The sequence below is a fragment of the Larimichthys crocea genome, chromosome XV (assembly GCF_000972845.2).
Source record: "Larimichthys crocea isolate SSNF chromosome XV, L_crocea_2.0, whole genome shotgun sequence".
Lineage (NCBI taxonomy): Eukaryota > Metazoa > Chordata > Actinopteri > Sciaenidae > Larimichthys > Larimichthys crocea.
Genome location: NC_040025.1, coordinates 12,565,425 through 12,583,741, shown reverse-complemented (window position 1 = coordinate 12,583,741; position 18,317 = coordinate 12,565,425). Strand labels below are relative to the sequence as shown.

Sequence of the window (18,317 nt, the reverse complement as noted above, 5' to 3'; positions counted from 1 at the left end):
GAGCTCGTGTGCAGTCATGTGCGCAGATCACAAGCAGAGTCAGAGAGACGCTCAGCGATGCTGCGACTGTGACGTCTTTTTCCATCATGAGATCCTAAAAAGTCGTGGAAATGTTTGTGTTTGGAATTCCAACAAAGATTAGACAAATTAAGAACCAATGACGTGCCAAGTTTTTTGTTTTTTTTGTTTAGTAATCCTCTTGTTCTGTTTTTCTGAGTGCTGAGCTGAGTGTGTCAGTGGAAAAACTACTAACCTCTGTCACGAGAAGCTTTGGCTGTTGAAGCATTATTTCTGTCCGTCGCTGTGCTTCATCACCTTGTGACCTCTCGGGCTTCACAAATTAAAGTTTACTCTACAAAACCTCTGAATTATGTCTCACTGCAGTTACATACGTCAGAGCTTCTTCCTTCCAAATGGAATAATTAGCCTTTCTGACAGTTCACACAAAAGGATTTACACTGAGCGCTGAATAAAACAAGACCGAGCATCCTGTTTGTGATCACAGGCCACGTTTAACTCAAGCCGACCTCAAACAGACGAACTTACATCAGGTGCAGTTACTGCTTTACTGTACGGACGCATTGAACTGAGCTGAGAGGCGGTCTTCTGTTTGTTTTTCCCGCTCTGGTACGTACTGCCAGCTCCCCTGAGAAAGATGCTCCTGTTAGGAAGACAGTCGAGTCAGTGTGCTCGTACATGAGGTGGAGAGTGCTGCGTGTTTTGACTCGGAGAGAGAGGAAAGATACCGACGATGATTTAAACAGAAAGTTTGGATCGTCCCGTCAGGCCGTTAAAGGTCTGAACGAAAATCTGTGCTGCATTCTCTCTCAGCTTCCGTCAACACCTTAAGTCCTATTACCAAACACTTGAACCTCACACGTCGCCTCACAGATCCGTCTGTCACACACTCCTATAATCCCGAGCGCACGCCACACATATGCGAAATATTCAAAGGATCAGCGTGCAGGATTGTAACCCCTCCTTCCACTCGCCCTCCTGTTTCACAAACAAACACAAACCACAAGTGTGTGACAGTTAATCAACAGATTCTTCACATAAACACGATGAGCGCTCGGATGATAACTGAGCCTGATGCTCTGTTAGCAGCAATGAAACATCTTCATACTGGTGAATAAAGTTGTTGTTTGTTGTTTTGAGGTGAAATCTGTCAGCTTCTGTTAGAGCTCAAGACGAGCCATCATCCATTTTCTGTAACCGTGTGTCCTCATCACAGTCACAGTCAATTAACCTGCATGTCTTTGGACTGTCGGAGGAAGGCGAAGTACCCGGAGTGAACCAACGCAGACGGGGAGAACATGCAAACCACACAGAAAGACCACAGCCGAGGTTAGAGGTTTCTACTAGAACAGCAGCCCACATCTCTGACTAACCTGTCACACACTACGACGTTTTTGCTGCACCTCCTTCCTGTTTGTTGTTATAGTTACAGCTGAAAATGATGCAACTCCTGCACTTTGTTTCATGCAAACACAGAGACAAGTCAGACTTCATGCTTCACTTCTTCTCCTTCCTTTACCTTCGGGGCAGAGCATCCTGGTTCACACTATTACTCAGCTGTCGCCGACGTCATCCAGTCAAAATTAAAACTTGTGGGTTTGTTTTTTTTTAGAGCTACGTGGAAGTTGGTGTGCGTACGTGCCAGGTCTCATGTGTAACCGCTGAGTGAGCGGGTGCCTTGTTGGTTTATCCTCATTCATTCTTTATCATGAGCTGGCACTGTGACGTAATTAACTGGTGATCTGACTGAATTCTGAAGCAAGGAAGAATAAAAAAAAAAAGAAAGTGCTCCAACATCTGGCTCTGGTTTATGCAACGTCACTCCTCCCCTCAGTTCCTCCCTTTAGCAGTTTCCTCTCCTAAAAGCAGAAACGTTGCACAGGCCGAGTGAGGAAGAGGAAGAAACAGACGGCGGGACGACATCGCGTCCTGCACGTAGGACGTGGACGTTAAATAAACAGAGAAGGCGAGCGAGTGTTTGTGTTTGAATGAGGAAAGGCCTCGCATTGTTTCACGGGACAGAAAGAGAGAAACCTGATCCGAAAACCTCCCCTAAACCTGAAACTAGATCTGCGTCTCTCTGTCTTCAGTCCTGCCTTTACATGTGAAAGGCCGCTGCTGAATCATGCAAATAAAGCGGTCACTGAGTGCAAAGAGCTGCTTCCTTTTCACATTTTAAAAACCACAGCAGCAGAGATCCTCTCCGAGCCGGAGATGTGGGCCACTGATGATGTCCCACTGACTTCAGTCCACCGGCAGCTTCACACATTTGAGCTTTTTAGTGAAATATCACTTTACTGCTCCTCTAAATTTTCATCCAGCGCCACCGTCAGGTCAGAATCTGTCCAATACTTCAGTCTGTGACCAAATAACATGCTGGTTGGTGCTTAAAATAATATACACACTTCCACAACATGTTTTTTTTTGTAATTTCTCACTGCCTGTGTGCTACATACAGCATACTGTGTTGTTGACTTGTGTATTGTTTAAGCCGTCTGTGGCATTTCGTCTTGCCGCTGACGTAAGCATGCAGCTTACAGTAAAGCACCGCTCTGTGCCTGATTACAGCCTCACACAGATGACCGGTTTACTTCTTCATTTCCCAGACATCAAGACTGGAAAGTCTACAGTTACAAAAAAAGAAGAAAGAATCCAAAAAGTTTCACCATAAAACAGAAGACGTAACACTGGAGCACTACAACACCTCACACCAGGGACCACCGCTTCCCAGACCATCATTGAACTATTATTAGTTTTTATTCCCTTCGTCTGTAATTCGACATGTGGCTTCCTTGTCTGCTTTAGTTGGATTACAGCAGAGGAAACAATCACTCCAGAGTATTCATCTGTCGTATCGTCTCCTGCTCTCGTTCAGCTGTAGCTGTGACTGAACCGCAGGGATGAGGGACTGAAAGCACGATCGTGAAGAGTTTTTGTTTCGCTTCAGTGGCGCGTGAACGATAAGAAGGCAGAGCGCTGCAGACAAACGAAACACGCCAAAGATACGACCAGCGGTAACATCAAACACGCCGGTGTCTTATTTAAACAGCTCGCTCTGCAAAAAAACTGCATTCTTCTTCTTGTCACGCTCTTAAATATAAACCACAGCATCGTCCACAAATAGTGCAGAATCCATCCACCTGCTGCTTTTTAGAGAGTCTGCTAAAGTCAGTTGTTAAGAGTGTGCTGCTCAATCTTTTAAATGTTGCCTTCAGTGCTCAGCTTTAGCTGGATTTGAAGGAGGACACTCCTCAGACTTTTTGACGATGATTTCAGGGTTACGGCAGACGGTGGTGGACATGCTTAAACTTTAATTTCAGCTTCTGAGTTTATATTTTGAGCCAGTAATCTACTTTTTACATCACTAAATTTGCCATTTATAGCTTCATTACGATCAGTCTGCTGCCCAGGACACACATCTATCTATCTGTGATTTCCACACAGCCTTAACTGACAGTATTTCACAATGAAACACAACTGTGAACAAATGAAGGGAGTCTTGCCATGGAAACGCCCGAGGGCTTTAATTTTGAAACAAATCTACCACGGCACAAGCGCCGCTCAGGCCGGCTGCGTGGCTGCTTTAAACTGTTAACACGGGAAATGAAAAGCAAGAGGTTTATTTATTTATTTGTTCACAGTGGAAGTGCTGAGTGCAGAGAATAAGTGCGAGAGAAGTCAGGACGTCCGGGACAGATAACCGAGGAAAAGATGGACAAAGAGTGAGAGACTGATCATATCTGAATTCTATTTGTTTTACTTAATTAAAAGAAAATCAACAAGCGCTGTGTTTGTCATTTCGCACTTCAGTCACTTTTACTTGAGTTTAAATTTGACTTTTTGTGCCACAACATCTCACTTACTGTATAAGAATGGCTGAGACTACTGGTGGAGATTCAGAGGTAGAAACATCCCTACATACGACGCAGTGATAACCACTCACCTCCTGCGTACATGACAGCCAGCATGATGGAGGAGATCCAAGACACCTGACTGGGTGTGGCGTCGAAGATGACCTCTATCTCTTTGAAGAACACGGTGATGGATTTGGGGAAGGCGTAGGAGAAGCCGATGGAGATGAAGGCCCCCACGACCACCGCCCAGCCCCAGCCACCTTCAGGGGGGGTGTACCCCACGGGCCCGCCAATCGCTGGAGGCATGTCTGCTCACGAGGAAGACGAGGAAGGAGACGAAGTTCTCAGTTTAGAGGAGAAGAAAAACTGGTACCAGGTGTGCTGGGATCAGAAAATCTGTTGGGGAAACAGAGCAGAGTCAGCACGGACGCTTGAAGACGATAAAAGAGGCAAACACAGTTCATCCTCTCATAACGTATTACCATTTTTATCTAATCTGCTGTTGGCTACAAGATAGAATATAAACAAACAGGGAATGAGGAGAGATAACCCACCGGTCCTCCTACTTAAATTCCAACATCATGTTCTGCCATGGTGAGACAGCTCGGTGATGGGCCGCGTGCCAACAACATACCAGCAGTTTTAGACCAACATACAAACTTTTGAATGGAGCCAGTGAAATATACTAAACTTTTATGAACCTTTGTCATTTTAAAACAGTCACCGATGAGCTGCAGAACTGCTTAACTATTCGAAATGTCTATAATCAACGCCAGCATGATATTCAGGAAAAGAACAGCTGTTACTGATGCGGATCATTACTCGTTTGGTCTATAAAATGTCCATAAACTGTGCCTGTCACAATCCCCGAACGTCCGAGGTTTCATCTTGAATGTCTTGCTTTGTTCAACCGACCGTCTGAAACCAGAAAATATTCAGTTGACCTTCGCATGAGGCGAAGAAATCATCTTACTTTATCAGTTGGAACTGGATGATGATGAATCAGTTGCTAGTTAGTTTTCTGTGGATTGACTTATCATTTTGAGTTTCACAGGTACTCCCTAAAGGGAAGATTTCCCTGAGAATGTGCCAAAATGAGTAAGAACATCCAACAATAACTGACATTCAGGTGGGGTCAGATGAACCAGTTCTTTCATTGTTATCAAAGAATTGGGCAAACCTCTCCACGCTGCTTGGATTACACTCCAGGAAACTCCAAAGCCTGAAGGGTTGACCGCTGGTAACCAAACTGTTGTAATGTTGAACTAACTGCACATGTTTCAGTGACAGTTACCAAAAACAGCTGGAAATACTTCTTCAATGAATCCATCCACTTCAATGTCCCCATTTCCATTTAGGCCGCACACAACTGAGCTATTTATGGCTCAGCTCTGAGATCAACTCTGCTACTTACATGGAGTCTGTTTTTTTTTGTGTTTTTTTGAGAAGAGTTCAATCTGGTTTGACTATTTCAAACCACCTCCTTCTCACAGCAATCCCTGGCGTCAGTCAGAACCGAAGAAGCATCTTGGATGAACATCTTCATGGATCTACAACCTGCACAGATTTAACCCTTCTTTGAGAACCTGAGAACTTTCAGACTTCATGTAGACTGTAGGAGTGGACCCGCACGGTGATAATGTATCTGAGGAGAAGCTGAGTCATGCTACGATCTTATGTAAGTGCAAATGTTGTTAGGAGTGTGAACACCCTTTTACCCTTAAACATGCTGTAAACAACCACACTCCACCAATCATTGTACAGTCAGGATGTAACAGTAACTGGTTAACTCTGGGGTCACGTTGTGAAACATCTCGGCTCGCCCACAGCGTTCACTTCTTTCTCCTCCCCAATCTCTCCCTCTAAATATTTATCAAAACAAGAAGAGGAGTTTTGAGGAGTTGCCACACAGTACTATGTCCAAATACTTCAGTGTTCTCACAACACTGAAGTATTAATATTTGTCTAAAGTTAAGCAGTGAGACAAGCTGATTTTGCTTATTCTCAGTTAATGCTGAACTTATTTCCTTCCTTCCAGGCAGTTTCAGTTCTTTCCTGTAAGGAAATCAGCTCGCAGACGTTGACCTGCACTCAAGTCATGTCTTTGCTATCAGTATTGAATTAACTGACTGTCTGATACTGAGCGTTTTCTGTCCTGGTCGTCAATCTCTGCAGCTCTACGTGGCTTTCAGCTCATCGCTTTGTGTTTGTTCCAGCCTGCACGTAGCCAGTATGCCCCGTGACTCTGGCGACAACTCCTATGAAACAGGATCTGGCTGTACGCTACCTGCCCGGATGACAAAGCAGAGGGGAAATCAGGTAACAGGAAAATTGATAAGCCGAGCTGTGGCAGAAGAAGTGTTTCTCTGAGCTGTTATTCACTGCAACTCTGATCAGTCACCAGCAAAGATGCAGGAAACTTTGTGAATGACCTACAGGAAGCATGTGACTTCAATATCACTTGATGCTGAGGAGATGAAAACATCAGATCTGTGTGGAGCGACGAGGACAGTCTAATCTTCCTCGGACATAACTCAGTTTCCTAATCAAATGTTGTGCCTTCTTCTTCTCCTGTGATGTTTTAATGGTACCCAACTGGAAAATTAGTGCCTGCAGCTATTTCTCTCAAAGAGTGAATAGAGACTGTCATTAATTTGCATGTTTTTTTCCTGATTTAACCATATTTGGGTTGAATCCCAACTTTTCTGAGGATCTTTTACTCCCCAAATGTACAGAATGCTGCTCTAATGAATCACAGCAAAGCAAACTTGTGACTGAGCTCAATTCAGTTACTGAACAATGGTCTGAACAGCAGCCCCATTTATTAAATATGGGTCTTTGCTGTGTGATGAAGCGTCTCTGCTCTTGTTTCACGTCCTAACAGTGCAGTTGCATCACACTGGGAGGGGGCAGCTGAAGGTTATTTCAGGCGATGAACACGGTTGGACCTTAAGAGGTGAGTGTGGCTCAGTTGGTCGAGTATTCATCGGAGGGTTTCTGGTTTGAGTCCCAGCTGCCACAGTCTTAAGTATCCTTGAGCTAGGTGTAAGCAGGCTGATCTATCAGGACCGTGTCATCCATCACAGTGAACATTTAGCCAGCTTTATTTCTGCTGTTTGATTTAAGTTGTGTTATTGTCATGCAGCAATGAAGCAGTGAGCTGGGACTGTTTGGAAAACTCAACGCTAATTGGCTGACAGACATCAGCTTTCGGTTGCCGAAACTCATAATATGGTTGCCATTTTTAGTCACTTATATTGTGAGTAATTATGATACTATGCAGCTATAAAAGCTTTATTACAGCAGCGATAAAGACAACTTAATTTGCCTCGGCATCACCTACGCACACGTGAGTAAACACTCACAGTTCCAGTTCTGTCAAATGCAACAAATACTAAAGATGTATTTAGAGTTGCACGATATCCACGGTATACCCGGTACCCCGCGGTGCCAAATCATAACCGTCGCTACTATACTACAAATTTTACACGACGGTACTACCGTGGATTACTATACTACCGGTGCCAGTCTCCGCTACATAGCGGCCGGCTCTACTCTCCTCCCGGCTTCTCACTGAACAGCGCTGACCCAGAGCGCCCGGGGCCTCTGCCACAACTCAAAAGTTATTTAAAATCTCTGCCAAGTAAAGCAAACAACAGAAGTTTTTAAAATTCAGTTCTGAAAAGAGACTGGACGCCGTGGAGTCCAAGCACGGGGGGAATTGTGTTCGCGGGGCCGAGACCCTCCGCTGACGCCATTGAACACGACGCGTCACCAAATTTATTTAACTTGTTGACATTGAACACTGTCTCTGTTTTCATTTTGTCCTTGCTATTTTCGACTAACATTAGTATACTTAATAAAGTGCAGCATCATCAACCACAAACTCAGACGCCGACAAGCCGTCAAAAAAACTGAACGTTCTGATCAACACAGGTCGACTTCCATGTCAGAATAGTTTTAATCAAACTATGCTGAAACCACGGTACAGGTGTATCATAAAGTGACCGCTGAGTTTGTATCACGTGTGCCAGCTTGCATCTCCAACCCTCCGGGACACGTCACACTTTCATCACTCACACCAGCAGCCTTGAAAACACGAGAGAGCCGGCGAGAGTAAAAGCGACTTCGTGTGCAGGTCATGTGGACGCAGATCACAAGCAGAGCCAGAGAGGACGCGTCAGCATGCCGGCGACCTGCTATGCACGTTCTTATTTCCCAATGACAATGAGATCCTAAAAAGTCGTGGAAATGTTTGTGTAGTTTGGATTCCACAAAGATAGACAAATCTAAAACCCATGACGTGACCAAGGTTTTTTTGTTTTTTTTTTGTTTAGCTTAATTCCTCTGTTCTGTTTTTTTCTGAGTGTCTGAGCTGAGTTGTGTCATGGAAAACTACTAACCTTGCACGAGTAAGCTTATGGCTGTTGTTAAAGCTTCATTTCTTTGTCCGTCGTCTGTTGCTTCACACCAACCTGCGCACTCCGCTCTCGGGCTTTCACAAATTAAAGTTTACTCTACACAAACCTCTGAATTATGTCTCACTGCAGTTACATACGTCAGAGTTCCCTTCCAACTGGAATATTAGGCTTTCTGACAGTTCACACAAAGATATTTACACGGAGCGCTGGAATAAAACAAGGACGATGATCCTGTTGTGATATCACAGGCACACGTTTAACTCAAGCCTACCTCAAACCAGGAACTTACATCAGGTGCAGTTACTGCTTTACTGTACGGACGCTTGAACTGAGCTGAGAGGCAGTCTTCTGTTTGTTTTTCCCGCTCTGGTACGTACTGCCAGCTCCCCTGAGAAAGACTGCTCCTTTTTGGAGACCAGTCGAGTCAGTGTGCTCGTACATGAGGTGGAGAGTGCTGCGTGTTTTGACTCGGAGAGAGAGGAAAAGATACCGACGAGATATTTAAACAGAAAGTTGGATCGTCCCGTCAGGGCCGTTAAAGGTCTAGAAATCGTGCTGTTTCTTAAGCTTCCGTCAACACCTTAAGTCCTTTACCAAACACTTGAACCTCACACGTCGCCCTCAACAGATCGTCGTCACACACTCCTATAATCCGAGCGCACGCCCACACATATGCGAAATATTCAAAGGATCAGCGTGCAGGATGTAACCTCCTCCACTCGCCCTCCTGTTCACAAACAAACAAAACACACGTGTCGTGACGGTTATCAAAACAATTCTTCACATAAACACGATGAACGCTCGGGATAACTGAGCCTGATGACTCTGATAGCCGCAATGAACAACTTCATACTGGTGAATAAAGTTTGTTGTTTGTTGTTTTGGGTGAAATCTGAAGCTTCGGTTAGAGCTCAAGACAGAGCCCATCATCTATTTCTGTAACCGTGTGTCTCCATCACAGTCACAGTCATTTAACCTGCAATGTCTTTGGACTGTCGGAGGAAGGCGAAGTCCGGAGTGAACAACGCAGACGGGGAGAACATGCAAACCACACAGAAAGACCACAGCCGAGGTTAGGGTTCTACTAGAACAGCAGCCCACATCTCTGATAACCTGTACACAACTACGACGTTTTTGCTGCCACTCCTTCCTGTTTGTTGTTATAGTTCAGCTGAAATGATGCAACTCCTGCATTTGTTTCATGCAAACACAGAGACAGTCAGGCTCATGCTTCACTTCTTCTCCTTCCTTTACCTTCGGGGCAGAGCATCCTGGTTCACACTATTATCAGCTGCTCGCCGACGTCATCCAGTCAAATTAAAACTTGTGGGTTTTTTTTTTTTTAGAGCTACGTGGAAGTTGGTGTGCGTACGTGCCAGGTCTCATGTGTAACGTGAGTGAGCGGGTGCCTTGTTGGTTTATCCTCATTCATTCTTTATCATGGCTGGCACTGTGACGTAATTAACTGGTGATCTGACTGAATTCTGAAGCAAGGAAGAATAAAAAAAAAGAAAGTGCTCAACATCTGGCTCTGGTTTATGCACGTCACCTCCTCCCCTCATTCCTCCCTTTAGCAGTTTCCTCTCCTAAAAGCAGAAACGTTGCACACCGAGTGAGGAAGAGGAAGAAAACAGACGGCGGGACGACATCGCGTCCTCACGTAGGAGTGGACGTTAAATAAACGAGAAGGCGAGCGAGTGTTTGTGTTTGAATGAGGAAAGGCCTCGCAGTTTCACGGGACAGAAAGAGAGAACCTGATCCGAAAACCTCCCTAACCTGAAACTAGATCTGCGTCTCTCTCTGTCTTCAGTCCTGCCTTTACATGTGAAAGGCCGCTGCTGAATCATGCAAATAAAGCGGTCACTGATGCAAAGAGCTGCTTCCTTTTCACATTTTAAAAACCACAGCAGCAGAGATCCTCTCGAGCCGAGATGTGGGCCACTGCTTCAGTCCACACCGGCAGCTTCACACATTTGAGCTTTTTAGTGAAATATCCTTTACTGCTCCTCTAAATTTTCATCCAGCGCCACAGTCAGGTCAGAATCTGTCCAATACTTCAGTCTGTGACCAAATACATGCTGGTTGGTGCTTAAAAAATAATATACACACTTCCACAACTGTTTTTTTTTTGTAATTTCTCACTGCCTGTGTGCTGCATACTGTGTTGTTGACTGTGTATGTTTAAGCTGTCTGTGGCATTCGTCTTGCCGCTGCGTAAGCATGCAGCTTACAGTAAAGCAACCGCTCTGTGCCTGATTAGCCTCACACAGATGACCGGTTTACTTCTTCATTTCCCAGAAATCAAGACTGGAAAGTCACAGTTACAAAAAAAAAGAAGAAAGAATCCAAAAAGTTTCACCATAAAACGAAGACGTAAACACTGGAGCACTACAACACCTCACACCAGGGACCACCCTTCCCAGACCATCATTGAACTATTATTAGTTTTTATTCCCTTCGTCTGTAATTCGACATGTTGGCTTCCTTGTCTGCTTTAGTTGGATTACGCAGAGGAAAACATCACTCCAAGTATTCATCTGTCGTATCGTCTCCTGCTCTCGTTCATGTAGCTTTGACTGAACCGCAGGGATGAGGGGCTGAAAGCACGATCGCGGATGGATAAAGAGTTTTTGTTTCGCTTCAGTGACGCGTGAACGATAAGAGGCAGCGCGCTGAGAAACGAAACACGGCCAAGATACGACCACCGGTAATAAACACGGCCTGGAGTCTTATTTAACAGCTCTCTTCTTCTTCTTGTCACGCTCTTAAATATAAACCACAGCATCGTCCACAAATAGTGCAGAATCCATCCACCTGCTGCTTTTTAGGAGTCTGCTAAAGTCCGTTGTAAGAGTGTGCTGCTCAATCTTTAAATGTTGCCTTCAGTGCTCAGTTTTAGCTGGATTGAGGAGGGACACTCCCAGACTTTTTGACGATGATTTCAGGGTTACGGCAGACGGTGGTGGACAGCTAAACTTAATTTCAGCTTCTGAGTAATGTGAGCCAGTAATCTACTTTACATCACTAAATTTGCCATTTATAGCTTCATTACGATCAGTCTGCTGCCCAGGACACACATCTATCTATCTGTGATTTCCACACAGCCTTAACTGACAGTATTTCACAATGAAACACAACTGTGAACAAATGAAGGGAGTCTTGCCATGGAAACGCCCGGGCTTTAATTTTGAAACAACTCCCACGGCACAAGCGCCCTCAGGCCGGCTGCGTGGCTGCTTTAAACTGTTAACACGGAAATGAAAAGCAAGAGGTTATTTATTATTTGTTCACAGTGGAAGTGCTGAGTGCAGAGAATAACGTGCGAGAGAAGTCAGGACGTCCGGGACAGATACCGAGGAAAAGATGGAAAAGAGGAGAGACTGATCTATCTAATTCTATTTGTTTTACTTAATTAAAAGAAAATCAACAGTGCTGTGTTCGTCATTTCGCACTCAAACGTTAACTTTGAGTATTTCATTAACCGGGTACGTTCTCACTTCTATTCAAGTCACTTTTACTTGAGTTTAAATTTGACTTTTTGTGCCACTCTTTGGGCACAACATCTCACTTGCTGTATATGAATGGCTGAGACTATTGGTGGCGATTCAGAGGTAGAAACATCCCTACATACGACGCAGTGATAACCACTCACCTCCGCGTACATGACAGCCAGCATGATGGAGGAGATCCAGAAAACCTGACTGGGTGTGGCGTCGAAGATGACCTCTATCTCTTTGAAGAACCGGTGATGGATTTGGGGAAGGCGTAGGAGAGCCGATGGAGATGAAGGCCCCACGACCACCGCCCAGCCCCAGCCACCTTCAGGGGGGGTGTACCCCACGGGCCCGCCAATCGCTGGAGGCATGTCTGCTCACGAGGAAGACGAGGAAGGAGACGAAGTTCTCAGTTCGGTGGAGAAGAAAAACTGGTACCAGGTGTGCTGGGATCAGAAAATCTGTTGGGGAAACAGAGCAGAGTCAGCACGGACGCTCGAAGACGATAAAAGAGGCAAACACAGTTCATCCTCTCATAACGTATTACCATTTTTATCTAATCTTGCTGTTGGCTACAAGATAGAATATAAACAAACAGGGAATGGAGAGATAACCCACCTCCTCCTCTTAAATTCCAACATCATGTTCTGCCATGGTGAGACAGCTCGGTGAGGGCCGCGTGCCAACAACATACCAGCAGTTTTAGACCAACATACAAACTTTTGAATGGAGCCAGTGAAATATACTAAACTTTTATGAACCTTTGTCATTTTAAAACAGTCACCGATGAGCTGCAGACCTTAACTATTCGAAATGTCTATAATCAACGCCAGCATGATATCAGGAAAAGAAAACGCGTTACTGATACGGATCATTACTCGTTGGTCTATAAAATGTCCCAAAACAATCCCCGAACGCCTGAGGTTCATCTTGAATGTCTTGCTTTGTTGAACCGACCGTCTGAAACCAGAAAATATTCAGTTGACCTTCACATGAGGCGAAGAAATCATCTTACTTTTTCAACTGGATGATGATGAATCAGTTGCTACTTAGTTTTCTGTGGGATTGACTTTGAGTTTACAGGTACTCCCTAAGGAAGATTTCCTGTGAATGTGCCAAAATGAGTAAGAACATCCAACAATAACTGACATTCAGGTGGGGTCAGATGAACCAGTTCTTTCATTGTTATCAAAGAATTGGGCAAACCTCTCCACGCTGCTTGGATTACACTCCAGAAACTCCAAAGCCTGAAGGGTGACCGCTGGTAACCAAACTGTGTAAATGTTGAACTAACTGCAATGTTGTGTCAGTTACCAAAAACAGCTGGAATACTTCTTCAATGAATCCATCCACTTCAATGTCCCCATTTCCATTAGGCCCGCACAACTGAGCTATTTATGGCTCAGCTCTGAGATCAACTCTGCTACTTACATGGGGTCTGTTTTTTTTTGTGTTTTTTGAGAGAGTTCAATCTGGTTTGACTATTTCAAACCACCTCCTTCTCACAGCAATCCCTGGCGTCAGTCAGAACCGAAGAAGCATCTTGGATGAAGATCTTCATGGATCTACAACCTGCACAGATTTAACCCTTCTCTGAGAACCTGAGAACTTTCACAGACTTCATGTAGACTGTAGGAGTGGACCCGCACATTGATAATGTATCTGAGGAGAAGCTGAGTCATGCTACGATCTTATGTAAGTGCAAATGTTGTTAGGAGTGTGGACACCCTTTTACCCTTAAACATGCTGTAAACAACCACACTCCACCAATCATTGTACATCAGGATGTAACAGTAACTGGTTAACTCTGGGGTCACGTTGTGGAACAGCTCGCTCGCCCACAGCGTTCACTTCTTTCTCCTCCCCAATCTTTCCTCTAAAATTTATCGACACAAGAAGAGGAGTTTTGAGGAGTTCACCACACGTACTATGTCCAAATGTGTGCTCACAACACTGAAGTATTAATATTTGTCTAAGGTCAAGCTGATTTTGCGTATTCTCAGTTAATGCTGAACTTGCACTTATTTCTTTCCTTCCAGGCAGTTTCAGTTCTTTCCTGTAAGGAAATCAGCTCGCAGACGTTGACCTGCACTCAAGTCATGTCTTTGCTATCTATTGAATTAACTGACTGTCTGATACTGAGCGTTTTCTGTCCTGGTCGTCCAATCTCTGCCGCTCTCGTGGCTTTCAGCTCATCGCTTTGTGTTTGTTCCAGCCTGCACGTAGCCAGTATGCCCCGTGACTCTGGCGACAACTCCTATGAAACAGGATCTGGCTGTACGCTACCTGCCCGGTGACAAAGCAGAGGGGAAATCAGGTAACAGGAAAATTGATAAGCCGAGCTGTGGCAGAAGAAGTGGTTCTCTGAGCTGTTATTCACTGCAACTCTGATCAGTCACCAGCAAAGATGCAGGAAACTTTGTGAATGACCTACAGGAAGCATGTGACTTCATATCACTTGATGCTGAGGAGACGAAAACATCAGATCTGTGTGGAGCGACGAGGACAGTCTAATCTTCCTGGACATAACTCAGTTTCTTAATCAAATGTTGTGCCTTCTTCTTCTCCTGTGATGTTTTAATGGTACCCAACTGGAAAATTAGTGCCTGCAGCTATTTCTCTCAAAGAGTGATAGAGACTGTCATTAATTTGCCTGTTTTTTTCCTGATTAACCATATTTGGGTTGAATCCCAACTTTTCTGAGGACTTTTACTCCCCAAATGTAAAGAATGCTGCTCTAATGAATCACAGCAAAGCAAACTTGTGACTGAGCTCAATTAGTTACTGAACAATGGTCTGAACAGCAGCCCCATTTATTAAATATGGGTCTTTGCTGTGTGATGCGCGTCTTGCTCTTGTTTCACGTCCTAACAGTGAGTTGCATCACACTGGGAGGGGGCAGCTGAAGGTTATTTCAGCGATGAACACGGTTGGACCTTAGGAGGTGAGTGTGGCTCAGGTGGTAGAGTTGGTCGAGTATTCATCGGAGGGTTTCTGGTTTGAGTCCCAGCTGCCACACTCTTAAGTATCCTTGAGCTAGGTGTAAGCAGGCTGATCTATCAGGACCGTGTCATCCATCACAGTGAACATTTAGCTTTATTTCTGCTGTTTGATTTAAGTTGTGTTATTATCATGCAGGAATGAAGCAGTGAGCTGGGACTGTTTGGAAAACTCTTTACAAGGCTCAACGCTAATTTGGACGACAGGCTTTTGGTTGCAGAAACTCATAATATGGTTGCCATTTTTAGTCACTTTTATTATGATACTATGCAGCCATAAAAGCTTTATTACAGCAGCGATAAAGACAACTTAATTTGCCTCGGCATCACCTACGCACACGTGAGTAAACACTCACAGTTCCAGTTCTGTCAAATGCAACAAATACTAAAGATGTATTTATTCTGGGCTTTGCAGTTTGCTGTCCCTGTTTCTTAAATGTTTCTAAGCGGTTGTCGGGGCACCTCGGTAGCTCACTTGATAGAGCGTGCACCCCATGTATCAAGGCTAAAGTCCTGATGACAGCAACCTGAGTTAAATCCAGCCTGCTTCATTACATCCCCTAAATTTTACAGCTCCCTCTCCAGCTGTCACTGTCTAATAAAGCAGAAAATGCCAAACAATACATCTTAACAAAAGTTGTATATCATGTATATGTAATTAAAGGTTGTTGCCACTGATGGAAAACTAAAGGTCAAGAATCAGTTACCAGTGGCAACCTGGCCAAACCTCCTGCTGAGCCCCGCTTCATGATTAAAGTTGTAAATCAAGACCCAGATCTGAACTTGGAGTGAGTCCAAATATAAAAAGGGGAATTCATCTTTCTGATTCCACTCGCTTTCATAACTCGGAGTTTCCTGTGAGTCGGTTTGGCAAGTCAGTTTGGTAAGCCTGTGGTGGTAACACCTAGGTATGGACAGTGTGTGAGTCACCGCATAAATGCTTGGGCTCCACTTCAAGACTGCAGAAGATCCGGAGGAAAACCAGCAGCCTTAACACGTCCATGAGTGGCAACATGAGGCACATTTCATCTAATGGACTTCTTATCCTGCATGTACCACGATATCTGAGAAGGAGGTTTTTCATATACCGCAGACTGGGAGTTAAACTGATAAACTGGGAAAGTTCATCATGACTAAACGATTGCTGCAACACTGGAAAGAAAAGAGGTGATTCACCAGACTTGGACCTGATAGCACAAATCCAAATACTACCTTCAATGATGTGCAACATTTTTTAAATGTATTTTTTTGTCTTTTTGTGCATCATAATGAATATTAAAAGTAAGTCTCCTGTTAGGACTGTAAAACCAGGTCACAGACGTCAGACTACAGTCAACAAACGCAGACGTGTGTCGCACTTAGGACCAACAAACAGTGATGACGTCGGAAAACCAAACAGTCAGCATGGCCATGCAGGCGTTTCCACTTCCTCTGTGCTGGTGCAGTCTCTTCTGGTTGGTGTCAGTTACGACACATTCTCGTGAGGAACCGAAGAGCTGGCTAACGCACAGCTCAGACCCCGATGTGAACCCTAACACGCCCATATAATATCTTTGACACTGAGCTGGCCGGTCTTCGGGAATGTCTGGTTGGAGCTCCTCAAAACAAGGCACCACCATGGGAATCCACAGCTGCTATCAATGGAAGAAGGGGGGTGTGCTTGGTTTTGATTGGGAATTTGACTCTGGATACGGTGGAACTCACCACCCTTAAGATTTTTGGATCCATCCAAATGTCACACTACTCAAACACTACAGCCTTGGCCGTTCATTTATTGTGACCTTAGTAGAGAGTGACATACTGTGTAATGACGAAGTCATCCAGGGTGCCAGCACAGCAGAGTAAGACCGTCACTGACCCTCTCATGTTGCTCACAGGGGGTTTGTTTGCCACATAGCCCTTCCTTCAGTGACCCCACTAACACACAGCCATGCGTACTCTCAAATGCCTGTTCAAACGTTCATCCATTCCTCTCTCCGGCTGGCTGTCACTGAACCTTTTGATGCGATCCGCTGAAACGAGCTCTGTACGGACGACATCGACCAACAAAAACAAGTTGTATAGTGTAGGTGACCTACACATGAGCGCTAACTGAAACCAGCAGTATGTTAAGGATCGGGTCCGGGCCTCTAACACAGCATGGGACTTCCTGTATCGAGCAGGAATGTGATGACTACAGGAGTAACGCTGGAGCAAGGCCTCCTTTAGATAGGACATAAAGCACTCAGGACATGGCTCGAACTGCATTAACTTAAATACAAAATATACATTTGTAGCAGCTAGTTTGATAGTCGATTCATCTTTTCGTGTAAAAACACAAAGCCTTCCCTAGTTACAGCGTCTAAATTGTGACCATTTGTTGCTTTTCTTTCTCTTTCTAACTAAATCTTTGGATTTTGCAGTGTTGTAGGGACAAAACAAGATAAAATAATCATGAAAATAATTGTTTGTTGCAGTCCTACAGACACCCAACTTGCATTTGAGCCAGAGAGAAACGCGACATGTGACTTTAGACGAACATAATCGCATTGAAACTAACGTGCAAAGCTCGACTGTAGATGCATCTTCTAAACTGTTTCGTAGACGACACTGTAGTTTACTGAAACACAAAGTAAACAGGACGTTGGATTACACCAGAATATTGAAGTTCTTCTTTTCATTACTGTATGCAGGTTTTCTACAGCAAAACCTGAACTATGAAAGGAATCATAATGTGTATGATTCATGATTCATTCCTACAGCCTGATGCCTCTCAAAGGTCAGATTGTTGCTCTCTGACTTCCATTCACACGGGCGTGTTTCAGCCGTGTTAATGCCTCGACATTACACATGGCAGTCATCCAGGATCCACTATAGAGAGGGCTGCTCTCACGTTCCACTCGGGCCACTTAAGTCTCTTTTTTATAGGCTGACTTGTAAAGCAATGACTTTAGAGACAGTGACAGTTAAGACGTGGGTTCACTGCCACAGGAAACTCTGGCTTAGAGAGGAGACTGGACAGTGACAGTGAATGACTTGTGGGTGGGGGTGTAATAGTAGTCGAGGTTTTCTTTTGTACTAGTATTTCTACTTCTATTATTCAAGCTCTTCATGTCATGCCAAAATTGGCTGTTCGAGCCTGTTAAATGTCGACATGTCCTGCTTTTCTCTGTTTTAAATTAAGTAAAATGTAATATTTTGGACATTTAAAGACTCTGAGAAACTAGGATGGACATTTTTTAATATATTCTGACATTTTATAGAGTAAGTGTACTCCAGGGATGTGGTGTAAAGCTGAAATAATTAGTTGATAAATAATTGAGTTGATCTACATAAGTAATTTTCAGCTCTTCACATTTTAACAAATTACAGATTTTTTTGGTGTAATAATGTTAAAGCGGAATATTTTTGAGTTTGGGTTGGACATTTGTGCGATTAATAAAAATAAATAAATCAGCAAACTATTCAACAATGAAATCAGTAGTTGCAGTGTGGAGCTGCAGGCAGTTACTGGGTGTAATCTAATCATTGGTTAATGTTAATTGTAGTGAA

At 44.2% G+C, this 18,317-nt stretch overlaps 1 protein-coding gene across 2 annotated transcripts in view; it reads right to left on the bottom strand.

The window, feature by feature from the left end:
* Positions 1-18,317, bottom strand: part of LOC104928356 (monocarboxylate transporter 1) — a 29,691-nt gene that overhangs the window by 6,928 nt on the left and 4,446 nt on the right. For both annotated transcript variants that reach the window (XR_003463780.1, XM_010742625.3), the window contains exon 2: positions 3,962-4,268. Coding sequence is in view for 1 of the 2 variants with exons in the window: in XM_010742625.3 (XP_010740927.3) it covers positions 3,962-4,178 (217 nt within the window). In the remaining variant the exon portion in view is untranslated. The remainder of the gene's footprint in view (positions 1-3,961; positions 4,269-18,317) is intronic.